The 24,894-nt window shown below is 44.9% G+C and overlaps 1 protein-coding gene across 2 annotated transcripts in view; it reads left to right on the top strand.

Moving 5' to 3' along the window:
- The first annotated feature begins 2,865 nt into the window (after positions 1-2,865).
- epha4b (eph receptor A4b) overlaps positions 2,866-24,894 on the top strand; it is a 128,715-nt gene continuing 106,686 nt past the window's right edge. For both annotated transcript variants that reach the window (XM_029725073.1, XM_029725072.1), the window contains exons 1-2: positions 2,866-3,075; positions 17,694-17,758. In XM_029725073.1, the coding sequence (XP_029580933.1) occupies positions 2,967-3,075; positions 17,694-17,758 (174 nt within the window). In that variant the 5' untranslated portion in view covers positions 2,866-2,966. The remainder of the gene's footprint in view (positions 3,076-17,693; positions 17,759-24,894) is intronic.

Here is a 24,894-nt window from a genome sequence, read left to right as displayed (position 1 = left end):
TAGCCAGCGGTCAAGGATGAGTTGATGAGCGAGGTGAGGTAAGGGAGAAGGTCTCCGGAAATGGTCTGGAGAAGAGAGGGGATAGGGTCAAGCGGGCAGGTTGTTGGGCGGCCGGCCGTCACAAGTCGAAAGATTTCATCTGGAGAGAGAGGGAAGAAAGAGGTCAAAGCATAGGGTAGGGCAATGTGAGCAGGACCAGCGGTGTCGTTTTACTTAACAAACGAGGATCGGATGTCGTCAACCTTCTTTTCAAAATGGTTGACAACGACGTCCGCAGAGAGGGAGGAGGGGGGGGGGATTCAGGAGGGAGGAGAAGGTGGCAAAGAGCTTCCTAGGGTTAGAGGCAGATGCTTGGAATTTAGAGTGGTAGAAAGTGGCTTTAGCAGCAGAAACAGAGGAAGAAAATGTGGAGAGGAGGGAGTGAAAAGATGTCAGGTCTGGCAAATGAATTACGGTCTTTGTTAGGAAGAAAGGGTCTTCACACAGCTCGCAACTAGCCAGGCGGCCCAAACTGCTGCATATACCCTGATTCTGCTTGCACTGGAACGCAAGAGAAGTGACACAATTTCCCTAATTAATATTGCCTGCTAACATTAATTTATTTTAACTAAATATGCAGGTTTAAAAAAATATACTTGAGTATTGATTTTAAGAAAGGCATTGATGTTCATGGTTAGGTACACTGGTGCAACGATTGTGCTTTTTTCGCGAATCCGCTTTTGTTAAATCATCACCCGTTTGGCGAAGTAGGCTGTGATTCGATGATAAATTAACAGGCAACACATTGATTATATGCAACTCAGGACAAGCTAGTTAACCTAGTAATATCATCAACCATGTGTAGTTAACTAGTGATTATGTTAAGGTTGATTGTTTTTTATAAGATACGTTTAATGCTAGCTAGCAACTTACCTTGGCTCCTTGCTGCACTCACGTAACAGGTAGTCAGCCTGCCATGCAGTCTCCTCGTGGAGTGCAATGTAATCGGCCATAATCGGCATCCAAAAATGACGATTACCGATTGTTATGAAAACTTGAAATCGGCCCTAATTAATCAGCCATGCAGATTAATCGGCCGACCTCTAATCTGGATTTGTGTGCGAGAAAAGTTCAACATTCACCTACTGCTACCATTTCTGTCAATCCGTCTACGCATACAGTTTGAGGCATACAGTTTGAGGCATAGGTTTGAGAAATACAACTTATGCACCTCACCGAACGCACTGCAACTGCCTCTGCAACGCAATGCTGCAAGGCAAACACAGTGTTTAATTGGAAATGTATGTAATTCTGGTGTTCCCGAAATGCTGCGGTACGCATGCGTTTAATATTTTCAACTGGTGTACACACACACACTCCAACTAGCTAGCTTTTAGCGAGTTGAAAAGCGAACCACGTGCAGTCAAGTACGGAAAATAAGGCTAGACATCCAGCAAAATTAAATCGTAACACCTTGATCGCACATACAGCATTGCATTGCAGAGGCAGTTGCAGTGCGTTCTGTGTGGTGCATAAAATGGATGTATCAAAATATGGATCAAATTGTATGTGTAGACTACTGGCTTGACAGAAATGGCAGAAGGTGAATATTGGTAGATATGTGTGCAACAAAAGTTCAACAGTCACCTTTTGCTACTATTTCTGTCAAGTCCACTCATACAATTTGACCACACAGAACGCATTGCAACTGCCTCTGCAACGCAATGCTGCAAGGCAAACGCAGCGTTCCATTGGAAATGAATGTACTTCTTGTGTAGTTGGTTGCCTAAAGCCTCGATCACAACTACAGTGTTATGCATCATATTCTATGCGTAGACGGCTTGACAGAAATGGTAACAGAAAGTGAATGTTGGAACTTTTGTTGCACACATATTCAGATGATGCTGCGTACGATGTTATGCAATGATGCTCTCGGTGTGATTGAGGCGTGTGGGTTGGATGTTGCGGACACAATGGATGGAGGTTCTAATAAGGAATTAACTGGGGGGTTTGACATCAATTTAGTAGGTTTACCGAAACAGAAAGAACACATACACACAAGGGAAGCAAAGCGAGAGGGGTACATCTGTCTTGTTAAAATGCTTGTGCTCTCTCCGTGGTGCTGAATTCCCTGCCCGCTGTTTCGGTCTGGTGTGTTAAAAAGCAGAAGATTGAGGTTGACCTTGCGCGCTCTCCCCCCCTTCCCCCCTCTTCACACACGCATTTAATATGACAGGCAGGAACCATGATTTATTCATTTAGACCCCCAAAAACATACCGACAGTCAGACACACACACACACGTCTTATCACAGCGCAACACACACATTCCAACCAAAATACATCTCCATACAAGCATTGGATTTGAATCCGGAATCCATGAAACGGGGTTGTTCTGAGAGCTGTTGCCTGTAGCTGCTGTCATTCTTTGAACGTAGAGCAGACCTACTACAATGGTGAGCTTGACACAGGCCGTTTCCCTGTAGGCCATTTGTTGAGCCCCCCCAACTATCGCATCAATCTTTAATAAATGCCCATTCAACACAATGAAATAGACCTTTGACCGCTGGACAACCATCAGCAGATACAACTCACTTTCAGTCTGAATCTTGAGATACCCTTGGATAAAAAACCTTCTGTATCCATGTGCACCGTTCTCCAAACCTCAGAGGCGCAGTGATAAAGGTCGCAGGCCCGCGTGTGTCCTCAGAATAGCGTGTGTGTCGGTGTGTGTCTGTGTGTGTGTGTGTGTGTGTGTGTGTGTGTGTCGCGACAGCGCGAGGTCTCGCGTTTCCACACCACCCGGCTCGCCCGAGATTGACAGCGCTTGGCTTGCGCTGGACCCTCCTTCCCGTCTCCTCCTCTTTCCCTTCTCTCGCTCTCTCTCTCTCTCTTTTCCTTCTCTGCTCTCATCCACTCATTCGCGAGGGCTCGCTCACCAACTCCACACGAACAGGGATGCAGCGAGCGCGCAGCGCAGCCTGAAAAATGGCACTACTCTTCCTTTGGATCTATCCATCCCTTTTGCTTTTCTCACCTTTTCTTCTTCACGAATTCGCACCATGTGAAGGCTTACGGAATTACCCGGAGAATGAAGGTAAGAGAGTGTTTAATGATTGTAACGGTTTTGACTTCGTGATTCGCTGTGAGGTGAACCGCGGAGGTTGTTGTCACTCCGCGGTGGACGGAACCGTAGTCTCTCTGTTAAAGTGCTCTGACCGTGTGGTCAGAATGAATCATGGGCCAGATGGAGTAGGCATGGGAAACTGTTCAAGTGTTTTCTGCTCGAAGTACATTGTATAGCACCGAGGCAATGCTGTGGAGATGTGGAGGCAATATGCTTTACGCAGGAGCAATCCTTTCGCGTCAGAAGCACAACTTATAGCTTGTTCTTGTAGGCCTATTGTCAATGGTTGGATACCCGTTTGACATTTTAGACGCATTCAACTTTTATAGGATTTGATAATGATACTGATATTATTCCTAGTAATAGTGGCACAATTGTTCAAGTAGTCCAGGGCTACTGTTCTATCTAGGCTACAGCAGTCGTGCAAATCAGGAGTAAGATAGCAATTACATGAATGTGTCAAGTTGCTGCCGAGCCTCTCACTACGTTATTGTATTAACGTCGATGCTCAGCTCAAAATTAGAGCAGACCATTTCCTCACAAATTACTACACTCGTAAGTAACTACTTTAGAGACTCTAGCAGCTCGACACCCAGGGACGCGGCCTTTTTTTTAAAGGTGGCGTGGATGTCAGAGTAGGAGATGGTTTGGAGAGATTGAAACATATACAGTAGCTGAAACTCTATAAGGGTAGTCTGAGACATTTGATCATTCCTGTGGACTTTGTGGTTTGGCAATGTGGTGGTGTTCATGCGTTATGTGGGTGCGTTATAACTCATCCGTTATGACTTGACTGTCCAGTTTCCCAGTTGTTTGATACGTTCTGAAAACGGACTTCTGACGTAATCAGACTATTATTCAGTAGTGAATGAATGTTTGTAAATGTTCTGGATTTCGTGGCGTGTGTGTGGCTGGAGCAGCCTTTACTCCGTAAGGTGTTAGAACAAAGCTTTCTATACGCTTGCGCGTGCTGCGCTATACCTCCTATTGACAATCTCTCTCTCTGTCTCTCTCTCTCTCTCAGTCTCACACACATACAGTCCTTATCCATCCGAGCCTGTGGCCCTTAAGCACCAGCCGCATTGATATGTAAAAGCTACTGTTTGGCAGTCTGATGATTTATCTTTGTATTTATTTATTCCACTCATTGACCTGATCATAATCTTCTACATTTATAGATCAAGTGTCAAGTTTGTTATACAACATCATGGCATTACATGTTTAGCCTTTCATGAGCGGCTCCATTGAAGTGAGTTTAGTCTGGATGATGACGGTGTTGTTTGCAGTGAAGTGAGTTTAGTCTGGATGATGACGGTGTTGTTTGCAGTGAAGTGAGTTTAGTCTGGATGATGAAGGTGTTGTTTGCAGTGAAGTGAGTTTAGTCTGGATGATGATGGTGTTGTTTGCAGTGAAGTGAGTTTAGTCTGGATGATGACGGTGTTGTTTGCAGTGAAGTGAGTTTAGTCTGGATGATGACGGTGTTGTTTGCAGTGAAGTGAGTTTAGTCTGGATGATGACGCTGTTGTTTGCAGTGAAGTGAGTTTAGTCTGGATGATGATGGTGTTGTTTGCAGTGAAGTGAGTTTAGTCTGGATGATGACGGTGTTGTTTGCAGTGAAGTGAGTTTAGTCTGGATGATGACGCTGTTGTTTGCAGTGAAGTGAGTTTAGTCTGGATGATGATGGTGTTGTTTGCAGTGAAGTGAGTTTAGTCTGGATGATGACGGTGTTGTTTGCAGTGAAGTGAGTTTAGTCTCCATGATGAAGGTGTTGTTTGCAGTGAAGTGAGTTTAGTCTAGATGATGCCGGTGTTGTTTGCAGTGAAGTGAGTTTAGTCTGGATGATGGTGTTGTTTGCAGTGAAGTGAGTTTAGTCTGGATGATGGTGTTGTTTGCAGTGAAGTGAGTTTAGTCTGGATGATGGTGTTGTTTGCAGTGAAGTGAGTTTAGTCTGGATGATGGTGTTGTTTGCAGTGAAGTGAGTTTAGTCTGGATGATGGTGTTGTTTGCAGTGAAGTGAGTGAGAAACTCCGTGGTGTTCTGTCTGAATGTCACACGCGCGCACGCGCAAACACACGGCATGACAAAAACCACAGTGTTTATAAAATAACAGAGTGATTGCATATCCAACTTTTCTGGACCTTTCTTTTCTGGACCGACCACCTCATATCTTAATGGGCTTTTAGGATGGTTGTGTTAATGTTCACATCTTTCTCTGTAACGCAGCCACAACTCAACAGTGTGCGTCACTAGGCAAAATATGTGCTTTGAAACAAAACACAGGTCTGCTACAGTTTCTTAACACTGTAGTGTTTTAATTAAAATTCGCTCCCTGTACATAATTCAAAACAACACCGTACATAACTAAGACCATGTACATGCATATTCCCATGTAACTGGTTGAGATCGAATGGTTGCCATGCAGATGCTGCGTGGACGTTTCACCGGTAAAACGTGTCAAGTGTATAGTAGAGGTAAAGAAACACATGCGCAGGACGTGATACGGATGATTCCAGGGGATCCAGGGGGGGAGGGACTGGGCCGGAACCGGGCAGTTACCTACGGATCCGCATCCACGGCCTTTTAAAAAAAATCATCAAATGACTTCTACGCATGATGAAACCTATTGGAAATGAAGGAAACATGTGTTGATTGAGATACATGTGCGGGAATGGTTTTTGTTTGTGTATGTGCGTGTTCAGTCCTATAATGTCTTGTTGATTCCAAAGACTAAAGGGGGAAGGCAGGCCGATGAACCATAGGCCATAGGTGAAGCAACAATTTTTTCTAGGAATGACATTCACTGTATAATATGTGTCTATTTATCTCAATTCTTAGTCCTATGTTGATGTCAGTATCCTGCTGTTTCCCTCTCATCCTCTTGCGAGTGGTCTAATTTGCAACTCCAAGTACACGGTGTGTATGTGTTCCTGCATGTGTGTGTGTTTTCTGTAGGCAGTATAATCCAATGAAGCCTGTTTTCAGAGCCAAAGTACTCTCTGCTTTGTCTTTCCTCGCGGCAAATAAACCTGTCTATCTCTCTTCTGTTCTCTCTCCCTTGTTCTCTCTCGCTCCCTTTTTATTTTTCTCTATTCTCAGTCTAGGCGCACACGCTGTGATTGCTCGTTGAGCTGAGAGATTGCTCGCTCTGTGTGTGTGTGTGTGTGTGTGTGTGTGTGTGTGTGTGTGTGTGTATGTGTGTAGTTCTGCATGTGCTATTGTAAGCTCCTGCTGAGGCTAACAGAGGTGAATGTGATGTGATGACATGTGATTAGTGGTTTGAGTTGGTCTGAGCAGAGGCGAAATCTTTAGGCTACAACAGAGCGAGAGAGAGAGCGAGAGACAGAGAGGTGTAGTGATCATATGAAACAGCAGATGGCGCTTCAACTCACTGACACTCCCAGCCCCGAGGGGAGACACACCAGGGGCGCATTGAGCAGGACGCAATGTTTTGGAACGTTCAGATAGAAATACGCTATGTAGAACAAATTCAGGTGGTGCCTCTCTGACATGTACAATATGAAATGACGTCGACTCTATTCGTGGCATTTCTATCTGCTTTCTATCTGCAACATTCGACAACGTTTAGCTGCTTAACGTGGCCCTGGTGACTGATTGCAGGGTTAAATCCAGTAGGAACCAAACAGAAGCAAACGGGGAACGACTACCTGAATATGTCCAATGATAAATGCTTGCTTTCCTATACGAAAATGTTTTCTACGGTGTGCACTGAATATGAGCCAGGTGTCGATAAAAAGCTTGGGGCGGCAGGTAGCCTAGTGGTTTGAGCATTGGGCCAGTAACTGAAAGGCTGCTGGATTGAATCCCTGAGCTGACAAGGTACAAATCTGTCGTTCTGCCCCTGAACAAGGCAGTTAACCCACTGTTCCTAGGCTGTCATTGAAAATAAGAATTTGTTCTTAACTGACTGTAAAAAAAAAAGGTGTATATTCCATTTAATGCTAGTTTTTAAGTTTGCATTTTACAAACTCCTATAAATGTTGAACAAGCCATCGAAGGAAAGCAACCCAAATACATCAGGATGATTTGAACTTTGACCAAGCAATCCAAAACAGCATGTATTACATAGATTAGTGGGGTTGAACTCCTAATCTTCTTAGTGTGCTTTACTGGTTTTAAATGACACACACACACACACACACATACACACACACACACACACACACACACACACACACACACACACACACACACACACACACACAATCACACACACACACACACACACACAGTTCCCACAAGCAATCACCAGTATGCTAAGTAGTGCCGATGCAAGCATATATAAAACAAGTTCACACACACACACACACACACACACACACACACACACACACACCTTGAGTTCTGGGGATCCTTATTTATGAGGGCAGAGGTCGTCTGTGCTTTAATTGCTTTAATCTATAATAGTTATCGGCAGGCCCATATCTCAGCCTCTGTGTCTGTCTGTGTGAAGGGGGAATTAAAGAGATTGTCTCCCCACCATGTAAGGACCGTGACCTTGGAAAGGTGAGGCCATTGATCGTCTCTCTTTCTCTTCTTCCTCCCCGTCTTCCTCTCTTTGGTCACCCCGCTCTCTCTCTCGTTCACCCTTACCTCTCGTCTTTCTCTCACTCCTCCTTTCCCCCCCATTCACTCCCTCTCTGTCTCTCTTTCTCTCCCTCCCTCCTTTCTCACCCTATAGCTGACCTGTACCTCTGTTGCCTTTATTGCAGTTTGATAGGGAGCCTGGAGCTACAGTAAGGCTGCTGTAATGATGTGTATAGAGATTCTTAGTACGGGTCACATGCTCACACACACACGCACACTCTCATCATTACCAAATGTGTTGCCAGAGGCTGTTCTGATTTGCTGGTCACAGTCTAATACTCTGTAGAGTGTATAATGTGTTCCCTATGTTGGCTGAGAGAAGGGAACATCAATATACCTATTTCTATAGTGGCCGTAGAGAAGCAATGCGATGTCCGTACATAGTCGGCCCGTCCCATATTCATAATCATATTACGTATTCCCCATAATGGTAGCTCGGTGATGGTCATATGCATTTCTTCTCCTTGTGGTAAAATCCTTATGCCATGATGCCATGTGTTCCTCCTTACAAAGAACCCATTTATAAGCAGGGGTCAATAATACCTTATTGCGAGCTGTTTAAGAATGAACTATAAGCCAGAAAGACCCTAGAAACCCCCCCCCCCTTCTCCCCCAAAGGTCATGATAGGTCCGTTTTGTTCCTCTTTTGTTATTGTTTGTTTTGGTTGTTTTGGTTGTCCGTTGCTTCTTTTCAGAGCTTCTCTGGACTGACCGTTAGACGTTCTGCTCGCTTGCCCTCGTCTCTTACCCCCCCTGGGGTGCTCTTACCCCCTCTCACCCCCTCACCCCTCTGTCTGTCTGCTGAGGCTCAACCACTAATGAGCTATTTGCTGCTAACCTCCTCTCCTCCTCTTCTCCTGCTCTTCCTTCACCCCTCTCCATCTCTCTGATATCCCTATCCCTTCCTTCTTCTCCTTGATGTTCTCTTCTGAGATTCTCTGAATGACCAGTTCAAACACACCCCTCTTCAATTCCTGCCCGCCTTTTCCTCTTCTCCTCCTCTGCTCTGCCTACTCCACCTCTGCCTCTCATCTCTTGTCCTCTCTTCCACTCTTTCGAGCGGTCTCTCCTTTCTCCTCTTCTCTCCCTCCCCCCTCTCCTCTTTTCCTCCTCTCTCCCTCCCTCCTCTCCTCTTCTGCCCCTCTCTGCAGTGCTGACCTATTATTTGTCTTAATTGAATTTGTCTGTTTGCTCCCTCCCTCCCTCCCTCCCTCCCTCCCTCCCTCCCTCCCTCCCTCCCTCCCTCCCTCCCTCCCTCCCTCCCTCCCTCCCTCCCTCCTGTGGTGTGTATAGTGTTGGAGGGTGACCCGTGCTGTGGGTCTGAATGGCAGTATTAGTGGGACTTTAAACAAACACCATGCGGCTGATTTGGTTTGGCTTCTGTGGGTTTTTGGGCTCAGGCTTTTATAGACCAATGCCCCCTCCTCTTCACCCACTCTCTTTTTCATCAACTTTGTTTCTCTCTCTCTCTCTCTCTCTCTCTCTCTCTCTCTCTCTCTCTCTCTCTCTCTCTCTCTCTCTCCCAAAACTCTCTCTTCTTTCTCTTTCTCATATTCACTCTCTCTCCCTTTCCCCCTTCTCTCTCACTCTCTCTCCTTCCCTCATTTGCCCCTTCCCTCCCTCAACCTCTAGTCATGCTCATTGTTAAGTTCAAGGTGTGTTCATGTCTGTGACCATAGCTGGGCCATTAGAGCAGCTAGTCTGTGGTCAGTCAGCCAGCCAGCCACCCAGTCAGTCAGTCAGTGAAGTGGTGACAAGCTGTCCTGATTTAAATTGTGGATTCTCCATACATGTCTGGACCTGTCTCTTTCCTGCTATCTCCTATCTGACACATTCATCCTCCACTCCAGCTGTGTGTAGCCATCGGCCCGTCGTAACTACTCACTATTCTAGCTCAATTTACCCTCCTGTGACCACTGTCTGTGTGACAGCTCTGAGACTGTGTGTGTGTGTGTGTGTGTGTGTGTGTGTGTCAGGGTTCCGTTGGGGTTTAGTTTGACCTTTCTCTGTGCTCCGTTGGTTCCGCAGACGTTCCCTCTTATAGAATATGAACACTTGTTCCCCGAAGACCGTCTGACACGCGCACGCGCACGCACACGCGCGCTGTAAAAACCACAGCTAGGAGACCGTATTGAAGTGTGCTTTAAGAAAGAAGAGCTTCTATGTCTTTGAACTCCCGTGTCTCTATGCGAGCGTGTCTGTGTTTTCAGACAGTGAGTCGGTGGTGTCTACCTATATACGGTTTGTTGTTATTGTCTCGGGCTGCTCTAGCGTTGTGTGATGGGGGAGACAGCGACAGCGGTAGCAGAGATTTTTTATAACTAAGCCAAGATAGACCACAGCCTGTCGTTTCAAATGGGAACAAATGAGTCATAGCGGGCAGAACAAGCAAGGAGGTGGGCAGAGCCAAGCACGAGCTAGCGAGATCCTATTGGCGTGTTCTAGCATGTTTTTGCGTATTTTCTGTAGGGAACGTCTACTCTGTGAAGTGCGCGTGTGCCAGAACTTTTATTTGCCTTTGCACTCCTTCCAAACAACGCAATTTTGAAAAACTTTGTCAAGGGTAAAGTTCAACTTTTTCCCACTCTGTTTGTGATCTGTATTGAGAGCAATGTTTCATCGATGAGATAATTAGCAGAATGTCGGTCAAAATCAATCTTGTTCCGTCTTCTCCCACTGTCGGCCACTGGGCTTCCTCTCACCACCATATTTGGTAGTGAGTGGAAACGCCAAGCGGATGCTTCACATTTATCCATCTGGTGAAATATCTGTCTCATTGTTTTAATCTGTGGCGGAAGAGTGGAGTGTGTGTCGCAAATAACCTTGTTCCTGCGTCACTGGCTGGATTTTGTGTTGTGTGTGTGTTGTTCCTCGCTTTGTGACATCTGGAAAGGGCCTGTTAAAAAACAAGTGTCTGAATCTGACTGCATGTCTCAGTTCCACTTGGCAGCCAACCGTGGGGTTTTCCATACACACACACACACGCGCGTGCGCACGCACGCACGCACACACACACACACACACGTATACACTCGCACACATGTGCACAGCATGCGCACAGCAAACTAGGGCAGAGCTCTTGTCATAGATTGTCAGAGGACTTCCCCACTACTCTGCCACAGTCTGCTAACGGAAAGAGGAGAGGATCCTAACAAGACTCGTTTACTACGGTGATTGGCATCTCTAGGAAAGAGGAGGGAGGTGGAGAGACTCACAACACACCATCAACCCTGTGGGGGGGGGGGGCTGATTTGACCAATAATTAGGGAGAAAAACAACCACAACTCTTCAAACAGACGGAGGGCACTTAGTCCAAAAGGAGTTTGCATTACTGTGGCTCGCAATATTGCATCCTTTGGTTATACAGTAGAGGAGAAGGAAGGAGGTGAGAGGGGAGGAAGAGAGGAGAGGGAAGATGAGAGGAGCCCAGCGTGACTCCAATTTGATCCTAATGTTGAAAGCGCTCCAGCCCTCCTAACTTCTCTCCTCTCATCCTGCACTCTTCCCTCCTTTCCCAATGTGTTGCTCTGATGACACTTTCCCCCTGTGCGTTCATTCGTTTAACTATAGAAAGGAATGGAAAGTCTGTGAGAAGAGACCACTGTGTGTGTGTGTGTGTGTGTAAAAGATAGAGCGTTTGTGATAGTTATTGTGTGGTCTCCTTGTTCTGTGGCACTGACAGGGTCTTCAGTGTGTGTGTGTCTGTGTGTGTGTGTGTGTGTGTGTGTGTGTGTGTGTGTAAAAGATAGAGCGTTTGTGATAGTTATTGTGTGGTTTCCTTGTTCTGTGGCACTGACAGGGTCTTCAGTGTGTGTGTGTGTGTGTGTGTAAACGATAGAGTGTGTGTGACAGTTATTGTGTGGTCTCCTCGTTCTGTGGCACTGACAGGGTCTTCAGTGTGTGTGTGTGTGTGTGTGTGTGTGTGTGTGTGTGTAAACAATAGAGTGTGTGTGACAGTTATTGTGTGGTCTCCTCGTTCTGTGGCACTGACAGGGTCTTCAGTGTGTGTGTGTGTGTGTGTGTGTGTGTGTGTGTGTGTGTGTGTGTGTGTGTGTGTGCAGGTCTTATTGTGCGGTCTGAAAGATTTTTGGCAGGTAGATCAGAGCTCCTCTTTGCCCAGCCAAAGCAATGGATTACAGAGAGATGGAGAGAGAGAGAGATGGGGAGAGAGGGAGAGAAGGAGAGAGGGAGAGCGAGAGAGATCAGTCTTAGCAGAACCTCTCTGTCTCCCCTCCTCTCTCTCTTTGTCTCTCTCTCCTCCTCTCGTGTCTCTCTCACTCTTTCTCTCCCTCCACCATGGTGTTTATCAATAAAAGGTTTGGGGACCTTGGAGACGGCGTGGGGTCACAGTATTCCCTGCAGCCAGGAACGCTGATGGAGTCTTAACAAGGCCGGGAAATTAGACGGAATGACAGAGAGCAGGAATGAAAGAGGGGTGAAGTGAAATAGAAAGAATAGAGGAATGAGCGGGAATGGAGCGGGAATGTGGACCACAGAGAGAGGCCAGGGTGGGAGTAGGGAGGGACCTCATTCCCCATTTTTAGTGTGCGTAAGGAATTGAGACAGTAAGATTGTTATATAGTGTCTAAAAAGCCTTATGGTATCCTTTGGGGGTGGGCAGCTACGTGATACTGTAAATGGTAGGTTAGGGGTTTGGCTTGGTATCGTAGTTTAGAGGTGTTTGCCATGTAGAACGGGAGAGAGTCAGATTGCACTGACATATCCCCTTAGCTACTTTACGCTCGGAGAATGTAGAACTCACAGCATGGTGACAATAATCAATAAAGCGTCATGCTACTATGTAACCAGACCACTCTCAGTGTGTGTGTCTGCCTGTCTGCGTCTGTCTGCGTGTGTGTGTGTGCGCGTGCGCGTGCGCACGTGTGTGTGTGTGTATCTATGTGTCTGTGTGTGTGTGTGTGTGTGTGTGTGTGTGCGTGTGTTTGTCTGTGTGTCTGTGTGTGTGTGTGTGTCTGTGTGTGTGTCTGTGTGTGTGTGTCTGTGTGTCTGTGTGTCTGTGTGTGTGTGTCTGTGTGTCTGTGTGTGTGTCTGTGTGTCTGTGTGTGTGTGTGTCTGTGTGTCTGTGAGTCTGTGTGTCTGTGTGTCTGTGTGTGTGTGTTTAGGGAAGCTTCCACCAGGGCATTACCAGGGAGGTTTAGCTATAGTGGGCTGTTGCAGACATGAACCTACATGATATTAACTCTGAGATGATTACTGAAGCGTCAGCTGGCCCTATTCTATTCCCTGTTGAATATTCTCATCATTGATTATCTTGACACAAAGTGCTGTTCATTGAGTCAATGCAGCCTCCTGCAAGTGAACAAATATGAATACAGGAACTAAGTACAGTGCATGATTTGTTCACATCGCATTGTTGGGTATAATTTCCGACTAAATTCACTTTCATGCTGTATTGAACGGCGGATGGAAATAGAATTGCTGAGAATACAAATATGAGATGGACCCAGACAAAAAGGTATGGTAGAAGATGGACCATTTGTTGTTAAGTGTTGTCTCTAGGTGATTGGGTTTGTATCGAGCTCCTCCGTTGATGGTGTGTGTGTGTGTGTGTGTGTGTGTGTGTTTATTACATGAGAGTGAATCTGACCCAGGTCTGAGTGAGTGAATGATGAGCTGTGTGTTTTAACTCTGGGCCAGAGCAGCTCTGACCAGGGTTAGATTACACAGACACAGGCCTTACACCACTCCCTGGAGAAAGAGAGAGGGAGAAGAAGAGGGTCGGGGGGACTTCATCCCTTCGACACAGTATCATGCTACAGATTTAGACTGGGGACCCTGGCTTGCTCTGTCCCAGCACACGCACAAACACGCACGCACACACACACACACACACACACACACACACACACACACACACACACACACACACACACACATTCTAGTGGTATCAGCAGACAGGATACTGTTGCAGTTATATTATTGATGAGAGGATGGGTCATTGATCACAAGTGATAAGTGCTATTGACAGGAGGTGTGAAGAAAGTGTGTGTGTGCTTCTGTGTGTGTGCTTCTGTGTGTGTGCTTCTGTGTGTGTGTGTGTGTGTGTGTGTGAGTCTTTGCACTTGAGTGCGTGCGTGTGTGTGTATGGGACAGTGCGACCGAGGGTCCCCAGGCCCTCGTTGATCATAGGGAAGTGTAGTCAGCACTTTTGGGGCTATAAAGGTCACCTCAGCAAAACTGTACACAGTATATTACATTAGGCATTATGCCACTACTGTACACTGTGGAAGTGAATGTAAGGTGTGTACATTTCATCATCATTATTATCAAACCACTGTTAATTCTGCTATTACAGTGTGCGTCCATGACCTGAACCCTGGAGTCTAATGGTCTTATAATCTGTAAGCAGTGAGGCTGGACTGAGGCTGGGGCAGAGAGCTGGAGTTGACCTTTACAACACATCAGGAGCTAGCTGTTGTTCATTTTTCTCTCACAATCTCTGTTTCACACACACTTACACACACTTACACACACTTACACACACACACACACACACACACACACACACACACACACACACACACACACACACACGCTAGCATGCTTGGACGCATGCACATTCACACGCAGGCACTACACACACACACACACACACACACACACACACACACACACACACACACACACACACACACACACACACACATTGTAATCTGTAATGCACCATGACACCCCCCCGCCACGTTGCACTGAGCTGTAGAGAGTGACTGGTGCTGACAGTGGCTCTTATACAGTGCCATCAGAAAGCATTCCTACCTCTTCACTTATTCCACATTTTGTTGTGTTACAGCCTGAATTCAAAATGGATTAAAAAGATTTGAGCAAATGTGTTGAAGATGAAATACAGTAATATCTCATTTACATACTGTAAGTATTCACATCCCTGAGTCAAACTTTGTAGAATCACCTTTGGCGGCGATTACAGCTGTGAGTCTTTCTGGGTAAGTCTTTAAGAGCTTTGCACATCTGGATTGTATAATATTTACACATTGTTCTTTTTAAAATTATTCAAGCTCTGTCAAGTTGATTGTTGATCATTGCTAGACAGCCATTTTCAAGTCCTGCCATAGATTCTCAAGCTGATTTAAGTCAAAACTGTAAGTTGGCCACTCATGAACATTCACGGTGTTCTTGGTAAGCAACTCCAGTGTAGATTTGGGCTTGTGTTTTAGGTTATTGTCCTGCTGAAAGGTGAATATGTCTCCTAGCACACTGAAGAAGATTTTCCTCTTGGATTTTGCCTGTGCTTTTAGCTGTATTCTATTTATTTGTATCCTATCAATCTCCCTAGTCCTTGCTGATGACAAGCATACCCATAACATGATAAGTTGTGTTTGATTTGCCCCAAACATAATTGTTCAGGACAAAAAAGTACATTTCTTTCTTACATTTTTTTGAAGTGTTACTTAAGTATTACTTTTTAAAAGTATTAATATGTTTTTTAAGCATTACTTAAGTGCCTTGTTGCAAACAGGATGCATGTTTTGGAATATTTGTATTCTGTGCAGTCATCCTTCTTTTCACTGTAATTTAGGTTAGTATTATGGAGTAACTACAATGTTGTTGATTCATCCTCAGTTTTCTCATGTCAACAACCATTAAACTCTGTAACTGCTTTAAAACCACCTTTGGTCTCATGGTGAAGTTCCGGAGCAGCTTCCTTCCTCTCCGGCAACTGAGTTAGGAAGGACGCCTGTATCTCTGTAGTGACTGGGTGCATTGATACACCATCCAAAGTGTAATTAATAACTTCATCATGCTCAAGCGAATATTCAGCGTCTGCTATGTAACACTTTTACACATCTACCAATCAGTGCCTTTCTTTGTGAGGCGTTGAACAACCTCCCTGGTCTTTGTGGTTGAATCTGTGCTTGAAATGCATTACTCGATTGAGGGACCTTACAGATAATTTTATGTGTGGGATACAGAGATGGGGTAGTCATAAAAAAATTATGTTAACTGCTATAATTGAACATGGAATGAGTCCATGCAATTTATTATGCGATTTGTTAAGCACAGTTTTACTCCTGAATTTATGTAGGCTTGCCATAACATAGCATTTGAATACTTATTGTGTGTAGATCAGTGACACAAAATCAAAAAACATTTCATAATTCAGGATGTAACGCAAGAAAATGTGGAAAAAGTCAAGGGCGTGTGAATACTTTCTGAAGGCACCGTACAGTTAAGAAAAATACACAGAGAGCGAGAGAGAGCGCGAGAGAGAGAGAGAGAGAGGGAGAGAGAGAGAGAGAGAGAGAGAGGGAGAGAGAGAGAGAGAGAGAGAGAGGGAGAGAGAGAGAGAGAGAGAGAGGGAGAGAGAGAGGGAGAGAGAGAGAGAGAGAGAGAGAGAGAGAGGGAGAGAGAGAGAGAGAGAGAGAGGGAGAGAGAGAGGGAGAGAGAGAGAGAGAGAGAGAGAGAGAGAGAGGGAGAGAGAGAGAGAGAGAGAGAAAGATAGAGGGACAAAGAATCAGAGAGAGGGAAGCAGTGGAAAAAGAGAGACAGAGACAGCAGAGAAAATGTAGCTGTTCTTATGTGCTACCTGCGGGCTAGATAAATGTCCCGTGCACACAGCAGACACACTCCCCCTACTGCTTTATTCATTTAGAAATGTCACGTTCAGTGGAGAGGGGAGGCAAATGTGTTTCATCAGCCACGAGGCCCAGGCTCCCTCTGAGAGGAGGAATGTAGAAAGGCTCATATCTAAATGTGGAACAGGAGCTAGATGAAAATATAGCAGTCTACTCTGTTTTCTGCTCCTGGTTGTGTTCTTCTTTCCCGAGTGGAAAAAGTGTGATGTAAAAGAGTCCTTTTGTACTACAATGTTTTTCATCATCTTCCAACAAGAATGAATTGGACATCTGGAGAGATGCAGTTAGCCTTGAAATATTTTTCCGTAACCGACTTATAGCTGGTTAGCGCTCATTTGAGATTTGGTTCTACTGTAAATGCCGAGATTATCCTTGAAAATACTGCACATGTCTGTGTTTTGGCACTAGTTCCTCTGGTTTCCAGGGTCAGTTATTAAAGCCAACTGATGATGTTTCAGGTCAGGAGCCTGAACAGCTGATCTGGGACCTGTGGCTGAGAGCCGAGGAGTAACTCTCTTTTGGCCCGAGTCAGACCTCTGGCACAGAATGAGAGAAAGAGAGAGATGGAGATGTAGAGAGTGTGAAAGGGAGAGAAGCAGATTGAAAGAGACAGCAAGAGAGGGTGAGAGAGACAGCAGGTAAGAGCAAGAGGGCAGAGGAGCAAAAGAGAATGAGAGAGAGAGAGGGAGAGAGAGAGAGAGAGAGAACAAGAAGTAGCAAAGCACAGAGCGATAGGGAGATAGAGAGAGGAGGGAGGGAGGGGGCTGGCGGCAGCCTCTGCAGATGGAGGATAATTAAATATTAATGGTTAGCAGTGGTGAGGCCATAATTAGGGCTCAATGGCGTCAGGCAGGGAAAGCACAGTTCACACACCGTGGGAGAAACTGGCTCCATCTGAATCTAAATACACAGTTCGCCTTTGAGCTATCTCTTAGCCTTTCTGTCTCTACCTCACTCCTTCTCTCTGTCCGTCCATCCTTCCGTCCGCCTCCATCCGGATATTTCTCTCATTCTTCATCCCTCTCTCTGTTCCCCTCTCTCTTCTTTGCTGTCACTCTCACCAGCCCTTGCCTTTCTCTCTCCCTCTATCAATCCATCTCTCGGCCTTTCTCCATCCATCTCTCCACCCCTCACTCCGTCCCTTTGCTATGGAAAGGGGTAAGGGTGTGTGGTTGAGCCTGTGTGAATCTGAGGCAGTAAATGTTGTTCTAATGTGCTGTTGTAAGTGCTATCCAATTGACCTGGCCTCACCCCCCATCCTTGACAGCACAGATGTTCCAATAACCACGACGGCCCTCCCTTCCTCTGGTGTCTTATTGCTGTAATAGTGTGTGTTGTGTTAACCAGTCTGTTCTCTCTGTCTGTCTGCAGTGACGTTGTTGGACTCCATGTCTGCTCTGGGAAACCTAGGCTGGGAGGCCTACCCTGCCGAGGGGGTGAGTAGCGCTGTGACATCACTTTCTGTATGAGGCGGCCATACTGGATCAATCTTGATCCACAGGCGCTCACACAGACACAAACTTTACCAAACCAACTTTAACCCAGTGTTAATTTTGGCAGTGTGTTTTAGATTTAGTTTAATCTTAGTCATTTTGACCAAAATATAATGAAGTCTTATATGCTGACCACACCGCGAGCGTTGCAAAATAAATGTACACATACATGCTATTCATTCATTGCATCCAAACTGCTCGCGCGCGTCAATGAGCATCTGTGTAGCTGTGCGCTAAAATAGAACTTGGTTCTATTTGTGATGCTTGACGCGATGCAAGTCCCGCCTCTCCCATCTCCTTATTGGGTTTTAGGAGCATATAACCACGTGGGTGATTGAAAGATGAACTGAGGTCCACACTCCAGTCCAGTTGGTGGTGGTAATGCACTTTAAAGTTGGTTGCCAACCGCCATATAAAGTCCAACAAAGAAGAAAAAGACTGAAGGAGGAGTGATTACTAGAAACTCACTCGGTTTCCCTTTGATCTGTGGATTAATTGTCAGAGTAGAGGACCTTGTGCATTTCAGGTAAAATAACAACCCAATGTTTATATCCCAGGACAAATTAGCTAGCAACAGCAAGCTAGCTAGTTAAATTGCCATGAATGATTAATGCTTTTCGACCTGTCCCCAAATGAATACAGTTGGTTCAGAGTTCTTTTTGATATTTCAACCTGCGTGTCCTGATCGCGTCTGGTGTGGATTGACAAAATTAACAAGCGAGCGATGGTGCGCACGCGGACGCCCAGTTTGGTCAGCATGTTAGCCACATTTTTGTCATGTGAATAATGATTTAGTCTAGTCATTGTCAACATGATGAAAACAGAGAGCCATTTTAGTCAACTAAATGCCCTTTCATTGTAGTCACATTTTAGTCACATCACATTTGTATTGCCTAATTAATCTGTGAATCACTCACTTCCATGTGCACATACATACATTTGGTCTACCAACACATTTTTCTGCATAACCTATTCTATTCTCTTCCCAACAGCAGAACAATGATGAACATATACAGTACATAAGAATAATATTACATTATATAAGAATGATCTTGCCATGGAAATTCCTAATTAGGCCTACATAGATATTGCACATTACATACAAATCAAACAGACACAAGAGCGAGAGAGAAGTCGTGTCTACACTTGACACTGACATGCGACTTCTGCTATCAGAATACGCAGATGGAAATGATAAGATGGGTCTAGATACACAAAAGTCGCTTTGGGGTCTGATTGTGTTCAGATCTGGCTGACCACTTCAGAAGGTGGTCAGGGATGCATTGTGCGAGGGTTTTTCTCCTCAGTCTGGACGCAATCAGGCTACTGAATGCGCATACGGTGGGCGACATCGTCACCACTCCTCCCACAAGTCTCCAGAAAACGTACATTTTGTGTCCCAGAGGCACTTTGTCGTTATAACGTTGGAGGAAATATGTTCATGTGAGTAACGTGTTTGGTGGCCTCATAAATGCTAGCCAGCTAGCTAATATTTCAAAATAATATATTTTGTTTGGCTATAGTTATGCTAACCCGTTTGCGATCTCTTTAGCTTTGCTTGCTAGCTACATAGGCTAGCTGGCTAGTTAGCTACAGTAGTTCGCTACTGCCATCAGTTATCATATTTTTTTTGTTTTTTGTTATCATATTTTTGTTATCATATTTTGCCTATTCCACCATTTGTAGGATGCATATTGACTTTTGAATATAGCGTGGGAATAGGGAGTCCGGACACACTGTGGACACGGCAGACACATTTAAATGTAGGTGTAGACACATGACGCGTTCGGAATTCCATGATCAGAGCTCTATGATCAGAATACTAAAGCTGTCAAGTCTAGACACGGCCAGAGGCACAATCACCAGATGGTGCCGCAAAGTATTGGCAAAGTAGTATGGGTTGCACTTCCATCCCTCGCTGCCACATTTATGTCCAAAAGTAAAACGGTGGCTAATGACTATTTCGCCCAGTGATGTAGTCGAGTCACTAAACCTCGAGTCCAAAGTCCCCTGTGCTCAAGTCCAAGTCCGATTCACCAATGGTCGAGTCCCGATTCAAGTCACGAGTCCCTATGGCTGAAGTCTGAGTCCCAGTGCTCGAGTCCTGGTCCAAGTGCTCAAGTCTGAGTCATTGGGTCCGCATTAACTGAAAATAAAGTTATTTACCCAGTCAGATATAGCGTAGTGACAAGAGGAATTTAGTCAATAAGTAGTTTTCTATCGGTTTTCATTGTGTCACCAAATAGTTGCATATAGGCTACTGATAATGTTACCAGGGCCCCGTTCAGTTGAAAAACATTCTCAAACGTTGCAGATACAAATCCCATGAATAGAGCCGCCGTTATTCCTTATTCAACACATTCCAAAACGTTGTGTCCTGCTGAATGAGCCGCAGGTTGTTAGCTATGGCTAGCAAATGAAGTAACATGACTGAACAAAGTGTAGCCTTGACAAATGTTTAATGGTCCGGTGTGCAAGTAGCCTAGTTTTAGAAAGGCCGGCGATATGCTTTATGGATGTAAAAAAAAATATTATGGGTCATGTCTTTTGAACAGTAGACTAAGGGCTAGAATCAAGCCGTTTTCTCTGGGGAAACTGAGGGAGTCTTGACTTCGTTGGCTACAGAACCGTATGTGAAATGCAGCGGGAAAAGTGGGAGGGTTGAGCGAGACTACGAATTCAAAGACAAACTACTTTTCTATAACCTACTTACTCAAGGGATAGAAAACAAAAACTAGACCGTTTTTTTCACTTTTAAACTCAATTCTGCTACTGTTTTTCATTTAAACAGGCAAAGGGTAGCTAACCAGAAGTCTGGCGGTGACTGGTTAGCTAACGTGAAGCAAGAGAGTTGCCTGTGCGATGTGTATAATCGGAGGCAGAGCTGGAGCGGGGATTGTCTGGCCACACTCGTCGCTTGCTCCCCCGCAGCTCACCAGCTGATGTAGACTGTGTTTGTCGGGTGTGCCGCATCCTTCCCACTGCTGAACATAACTGTGCTGCGGGTCTCTACTGCTAATATGAATTGTGCTTATCACCGAAAATCTCTCAATCTCTCCAAAACAACGTTGTCCAGTCCACGTAGTAGTCCGATTTTAGTCACCGAGATCATTTTGTCTCGTCTCAAAATAATTTGAGTTTAGTTATAGTTTTTGTCGGGATCTATATAGTTATGGCCTCATCAATTGCGACTGAAAAACAGGTGTTTGACGAATGTGTTTGACGAAGGAATTGTCACAATTTTTTGTTGACGAAAATAACAATGCACTAATCACTAGAATAGACGCCGGTGTAGACCTGAAAGCATTGGATCGGGGTACGCGGCATGAAACTCTGACACTGGCTGGAGACACTGACATCAGTGAGGTAGTCATTTCATGAGAATCAGTGAGGTGTCTAGAGTGGAGTGCAGGGTGTATTCAGAGGGAGAGAGAGGTGCATGTTAGAGTGATGGCTTCTTAAGCGTTCTATAGCTATATTTGGAGTCTGGAGGGGGAATTTGACTAATTATTTCCGCTGCGCTGAAAATAATGTGACAGTCGCTGGCTCCATTTTTTTGGCGACTGCGATTTGGGGAGGGGGTGAATATTTTTTACGTAACACCGGGGTTGAGTTGCGTAACGGGCCGCTGTGAAGGTAACAGCCCAGGAAGTCGCAGAATGCCAGTGTCATGCCTCTTTAGAACACAACGGAGGAATGGAGAGAAAGAATGAACAAATGAAAGGAAATCCGTCAAGAAATAGCAGAGGAATGCTAGTAGAAACCAGCTGAAAGAGAGAGTGATGGGGATAGAGCTAAAATCTGAAGTATTTTCTTTCTGTCAGTGAAGGCAGCATCATTGAAAGGACTTCAGTTTGATTACAGCCTTGTTTGCTGGCAACACCAAGGCTGTGGGTTTCATTCCAGCATGAATGCTTAGCTGAATGTATAATGTTAACCACAGACCTGGGTCAAATACATACTTCAAATACTTTAGGTATAAACTTGATTGGAGGTGGGTGGAGTTTGCACTTTGACTACCACATTGGTCCCCTTGTATCGGGCAGGCTGAAACAAACAGTCGACGGTTTGACATATGTATTTGACCCAGGTCTGGTTTACAGTTTGAAATAAAGACCACGCTATTTAACACCCACTTTGGTGATTCAAGGCCCCTGCTTTGTGCCTGTGCTCTCGCACCCACTGGGTGAGTGCAGGAGAGAGGAAAGGAGTAGTTACTTCAGATGACATAGGACACGCAGGCTGGTTGAGTCACTCCACAGCAACAGGAGATAAGAACAGGGATGATGATACCCTGTATTACCCTGTATTACCCTGTATTACCCTGCACCTCACCTCACAGCAGCCTGAAGTAACCCAAAGAAATAGAGGGAGAGAGAGAGGTAGGGGGGAGAAAGAAAGAGAAGAGAGAGAGAGAGAGCGATACAGAGAGAGAGAAATAGTCCGGGTGAGGGTGGATAGAAGGAGAGCAAGATAGCGAGTGAGATAGAAAGCGATAAAAAGAGAGAGAGGAGAGAATGAGAGAGGGAGAGAGCGACACACAGAGTTAAATGATGCAAGATAAACACCAGGCTTTAGCACCAGTAATAACCGGACGATTTACATGCATTTGTCTTTTCATGGTTTTTCTTCCGTTCAAGAAGCAGACGTTTAGGCTGTCAACGAGTCTGACATGTGGCAGCAACCCTAGGGAACTGAAAAACGCATTATAGGCTACACACCCCTCTCTCTCTCTCTCTCTCTCTCTCTCTCTCTCTCTCTCTCTCTCCAGGATAACACAGAGAAGAAAATGGGAAATGAGTTCTCTCAACGGGAGAGAAAAAGGGGGGAGAGAGACAGAGAGATATAAATAGAGGGCCGAGGTGCTGAGCAGCATGTCTCTCTGGGTCTTGTGTTTCATATACGGGGGATTATCTAGTTAAACTCGGACCCCTGAACCTGCAGAGAGGTCACCCAGACATTCCCACCGTTCAAGATATGGCCTTGGCTGGATAGCGGTCTCTCTGACTCAATCCACCACCACTTGACCCCCGCAGGTCAGACTTAGTACGGCCTGCCACAGAGCCAGATGTTTGCTGGAGTCTGAGCCGAGCGACCCACTTCTACCACACAACTGGGGTGTTTGTGTTTCTGCGGCGGGATAGCAAACAGACCCAAGCCAGTAATGATATTGCTTGTAGCTCTTTCCTGCAGACCTAGTGGCCTCATTGGTGGAATGTTATGCATATTTTTCATTATTTCATAATTAATAAACATTATTTCCAAAAACCCGCCGAAAATCCAAGTGTTTCTATGTCAAATGGTTTGTTGTATTTCAGTCTTCTGTGATGTATTTAAAGTGGAATAGTGGAATGCAAACTCAAAATGTAGTATTTCAACTCTATATCTGATATGGTACATGTGTCTTCTTCTTTTTAAGCCCATAACCATGTGTGTGAGGTGTATACTTTTCTTTCAAAGTAGATTTGTTTAAGACTGCCAAGAAACTTTCTGTGCGACCCTGATTTAGCCCACTGCAGTAAAAGGTTCAAATATAGGCCCCGTATATTTATTAATATATTTGGGAGCACCCCCTTTCTTCTCTCTCTCTCTCTCTGTCTCTTAGACAGATGTTGTTTCAGAGTTTGATGGCCAATTATGTATAAGTATCTGTAACTACAAGATGATTGCGGGGGAAATTATGTTAAGCCAATGAAGGGTTTAACCCGAGTCCTGATGCGACGGTTTTGCCCCGCTTCAAAGCAATCAGGCCAGCTTCGTTGTGATTTGTCGAGGGATTAGAACGCTCAAAGAGCGAAAGTTCTGTCCAGAATGCTAATTAGCGGTCAAACTGAACTGCCATCGCTATAGCAACAGGTTAACTGATTGAGTGTGCGTGTGTGTGTGTGTTCGGTGATTGAGAGAGAGGGGCTAAACTCTCCACCCTGTCTAAACGGTTCTCTCTTTTTGGACAGCATCATCCATATGAATTATTTCAGAATGATTTTGTTTAGATAGAAAGCATAGGCTGGTTTGTTACAATTAAATGTTCGGGTTGATTTTCTCATATTTACTGGTGAGGGAGGAGGCTTTTAGAAAAATTAGACATGAAGAATATGACCAGCATCATTTGATTCTACCTGTACTGTATGTTGGAAATTAACAGTCTGTTGTTGGGCGATATGGCCAAAATATCATATTACGGTATTTTTCAAATTTCTGACAGTATTTGATGGTATTTTATGGTTTTGAATAAGACAAATACTACATGTGCTTTATGAGTAGTGCGTGACCCTAGGGTGGCGACACATACTGTTTTTTCTAATTGATTTCAATGAGTCTTTCTCCATTCTGATTTGTTTTATACTGTTCAATGAAACTTCAACTCAAAATAATTTGAATATATTTCCTGCACTCATTTGAGATCATTTCCACACTGCCACGAAGGGCTGCACGATATTGGCAAAAATGCAGGCCTTATTTTTAACCAAATGTTGCAATTATCATTATAATTCTATAGTTCAAATATAATAGAGGGCACTTTGAAAACAGTGTTGTTTGACATGATAACGAAGAAAACGGCCAGAGAGGAGTTATTGCGACAGGGTAGGAACCAAAGTGTTGGTCAGTGTTTCCTAGGGGACACTATAATCTTTGGCTACATTAAATGTTTTCTCTTAGCTACTTCATGTAGCTAACATATTCATGCTTTGCCTAGCCTAATCCTCTTCAGCTTAGAAGATACTGTTGCACAAACAACATGCTGATTTAGGCCTACACCATCACTGGTATCAGGCTGTAGCTAGCTGCATTTCCTCTGACTAGCTAGCCAGTGCTTAAAAAACACAAACTAGCTGTTTGCAGATGTAAGAAACACAAACTAATAGTGTAATTATAGAACACTTGTAGATTTATATTAAGAAGTGGAAGCAACATTGTTGCATGTGCTGCATTGACCATGTAGACTGAATGCAAGTGTCTCGTGGTTGAGCAACAACAAATGCGCTCCTTGAGTGACAGGGCTAGATCTGTGTGGAAAGCGGCATGGAGAGAGAGAGAGACAGCGGATAGAATTGACTCAAGCAGCGGAGTAAAGTATA

This window comes from Salmo trutta, chromosome 31 (genome assembly GCF_901001165.1).
Source record: "Salmo trutta chromosome 31, fSalTru1.1, whole genome shotgun sequence".
NCBI classification, from domain to species: Eukaryota; Metazoa; Chordata; class Actinopteri; order Salmoniformes; family Salmonidae; genus Salmo; species Salmo trutta.
This window is presented reverse-complemented; position numbering and strand designations above follow the sequence as displayed.